Below are 3,575 nucleotides of genomic sequence, written 5' to 3'. Positions count from 1 at the left end.
CTTATTTTATCCTTTATCCTACTTTTCGTTTATAATATCTTTTCCCCATATTTTTTCTTTATAATATTGTAAGTTTATTCTTCTAATCATTGATGTATAACACTGTGATAATTTTAAATTTGAACTCTATAATTTGAAAATGGGTTTTCTTTAAAGCGGATACCGAATATATAATAAGAAAGAACATGTACTCACGATGAGTAGTAATTATCTCCGCCATCAATTATATATCTCGAGCTTAGAAATGTCTTTGAATTCAGTTTTAAATAGGCTACTGAATACAAAAAATAAAGGGAAAAAATACTTACTTATATTACGCTTATCATATTCGAAGATCGTGACCGGTAGCAACTATCTACATCATTAACTATAGATTTCGAGTTTAGAATGAATTTACTTTCACCCCTAATAGTCGTATCAAATATAGGGTGACAAAATCCCTTAATCATCAAATAGTTTGTCTATCAATGATGAAAAGTTGTTTCATATGTCGGGTTTTGATTATCAAATACGACGTAAATTCTACAAAAAATTCACCATAACGACAAAAACTCATTCATGAAAACATGATTCTTTAAATCCATCCAAGTTTGGCCTGATCATTGCCCCATTTATTTACTGGCTCAACTCATTAAAAAACTGTGTTGATATGTTGTAGAATGTAGTTTCTGACCTTTTAACCAGTCTAAATAAGTGTATAATTTCACATATGTTGAATTTTGAGCATTTGGCATGGTTGAAATTCAATTATTCACATTTTAAACTATCTAACACGGTTGGAGAGAGGTTAATTAATGTATCGATTTTCTAGCAAACAAAGAAAACAAATAAGAAGAAGATTTAGAAATTTTTATGGAAATGCACTCAAGCATATGTAGTTTTTTTCTTCTAAAATATTTAAGTAATACTGCTTTTATGACTTTTTAAGGCTTTTCCCTATTTACTAAAAAAATAATACACATTTGATATATGTCCCCTTCAAATATTCTCAATTGTCATAATAATTTATAGCTATAAAAATTATACTATTAAAAAGTAGAATAAAATATTAAATAATAGTAGCACTATTTTACTGATATATTTTTGTGGATATAAGAGAGTACAAGCATTTATGGTATTACATTGACTTTCCTTCAATAGAAAAATAAACTTCAAACAATTTAAGAAAATTCGGGCAAAACCCCAACACCCCTCCCCCCTCAAACCCACCATAAAAACCTCAAATCTCTTTCTTCCATCATTTCATAGACAGCCCTTTTTCCCTCCCTCCCCCACACACACCCCTCTCAACCCACCATAGAAAAACCCCAAATTTCCTTGTTCCATTAGTACACACTCATCAAGATTCAACACACAAATGACTTCATCAAAATTTGAAATAAATGATGACATACTTGATTTTTTAATCAAGAAAGCAAATGGAATAAAAGGTCTAGTAGAAGGAAGCCTTGAAATTATCCCAAATCAATGTATTCAACCAAAAGAACACAGACTAGACAAATCTCAAATTGACAATCAAGAATCAATCCCAACAATTGATTTATCAAATTTTTATGATTTGAATGTTGAAAAGTCAATTCAAGAAGCAACAGCCAAGTGGGGTTGCTTCCAAATCATCAATCATGGGATCCCAATTGAAGTTCTTGAAGATTTGAAAGATGCAGCACACAAGTTCTTTGAATTGCCAGCTGAAGAAAAGGTTAAGTATTGTAAAGACAATTATAGTGCTGGTGAATCTGTATTGATGTTTTGGAGTGCTATTGGAGAAAAAAATGAAAAAGTTTTGGAGTGGAGGGATAGTATAAAACATGGTTGTAATCCACAAAACGATAGCAATCTTTGGCCTCCTCAAACAAGGTAAGTTTTTGGGTTTTCAGTTCTGTGTGATTTATAGGTCACGTGTTTTTGAGCAAGTAAGAAGCATACCTCTAGTATTACTTTTTTCATGAGTTTCATATCTTTAACCGTAAGGTGTTTGTATTTTCTATCTAAACTGTAGTTAGCTTTTTATAAAAACAAAGATCGAAACGTACAAGACCAAGTGTCTCAATAAAATCACAAAAGGTTGTGTCACAAGTTAATTAGGCTTAAAATTTCGTGCAAATGGCAACTGACACATTAATTTTGAGATGTGATTTGATAGTTAATTGATGACAGTCAGATTGAAGACTTGTAAAAATATGTTACATCAAGCGTGTTTTTCACCATTATCTCTAAATTTTATAAGGGTGTATATAACTAAAGGAGATAATTGGATCAGCGTAAATCCAATCAAACGCCTTAGCGGTTAACATAGGTGACATGTTGCAGATCATGAGCAATGATCGATACAAGAGTATCGAGCATTGTGTAGCAGTTGATTTACGCAGGGCTCGAATATCTGTAACGCTATTTGTGAATGCTAGCCTTGACAGTGTCATTGGTCCATTTCCACAAATGCTAAAAGATGGAGAAAAACAAGTGTACAAACATGTCTTGCATTCTGATTATTGGGATTATTTCTATCGTAAAAGGCCCTCTGGAAAAGCATCACTAGATTTTTTTAAAATTTGATGTTTTAATTTACAAATTCCTTTTTATGTGAATGTTATTTTGTTTTCAAATATGTTATCATGTAATGACAAAAAATCTCTCTTTACATAACCAGTGAGACTCACTATAATTGTGTCGTTATCTTGTTTTGTTCTAATGATTTACTAATCTTATTTTATCCTTTATCCTACTTTTCGTTTATAATAACTTTACCCCATATTTTTTTCTTTATAATATTGTAAGTTTATTCTTCTAATCATTGATGTATAACACTGTGATAATTTTAAATTTGAACTCTATAATTTGAAAATGGGTTTTCTTTAAAGCGGATACCGAATATATAATAAGAAAGAACATGTACTCACGATGAGTAGTAATTATCTCCGCCATCAATTATATATCTCGAGCTTAGAAATGTCTTTGAATTCGATTTTAAATAGTCTACTGAATACGAAAAATGAAGGGAAAAAACACTTACTTATATTACGCTTATCATATTCGAAGATCGTGACCGGTAGCAACTATCTACATCATTAACTATAGATTTCGAGTTTAGAATGAATTTACTTTCACTCCTAATAGTCGTATCAAGTATAGGGTGACAAAACCCCTCAATCATCAACTAGTTTGTCTCTCATTGACGAAAAGTTGTTTCATATGTCGAGTTTTGATTATCAAATACGACGTAAATTCTACAAAAAAGTCACCATAACGACAAAAACTCATTCATGAAAACATGATTCTTTAAATCCATCCAAGTTTGGCCTGATCATTGCCCCATTTATTTACTGGCTCAACTCATTAAAAAACTGTGTTGATATGTTGTAGAATGTAGTTTCTGACCTTTTAACCAATATAATAAGTGTATAATTTCACATTTGTTGAATTTTGAGCATTTGGCATGGTTGAAATTCAATTATTCACATTTTTACACTATCTAACACGTTTTGGAGAGAGGTTAATTAATGTATCGATTTTCTAGCAAACAAAGAACACAAATATGAAGAAGATTTAGAAATTTTTATGGAAATGCACTCAAGCTA

General features: G+C 30.8%; 1 protein-coding gene across 1 annotated transcript in view; it reads left to right on the top strand.

Annotated features, from left to right (window-relative positions):
* The window catches only part of LOC107058705 (feruloyl CoA ortho-hydroxylase 2-like), a 4,128-nt gene extending 1,575 nt beyond the window's left edge, over nucleotides 1–2,553 (top strand). The window contains exons 3-4 of the mRNA XM_015304732.1: nucleotides 1,574–1,738; nucleotides 2,311–2,553. Coding sequence (XP_015160218.1) covers nucleotides 1,574–1,738; nucleotides 2,311–2,553 — 408 coding nt within the window. The remainder of the gene's footprint in view (nucleotides 1–1,573; nucleotides 1,739–2,310) is intronic.
* Nucleotides 2,554–3,575: the final 1,022 nt, after the last annotated feature.

This window comes from Solanum tuberosum, unplaced genomic scaffold (genome assembly GCF_000226075.1).
Source record: "Solanum tuberosum cultivar DM 1-3 516 R44 unplaced genomic scaffold, SolTub_3.0 scf00609, whole genome shotgun sequence".
NCBI classification, from domain to species: Eukaryota; Viridiplantae; Streptophyta; class Magnoliopsida; order Solanales; family Solanaceae; genus Solanum; species Solanum tuberosum.
Note: the sequence above shows the minus strand (reverse complement) of the source record. Positions and strands in the feature narration are given on the sequence as shown.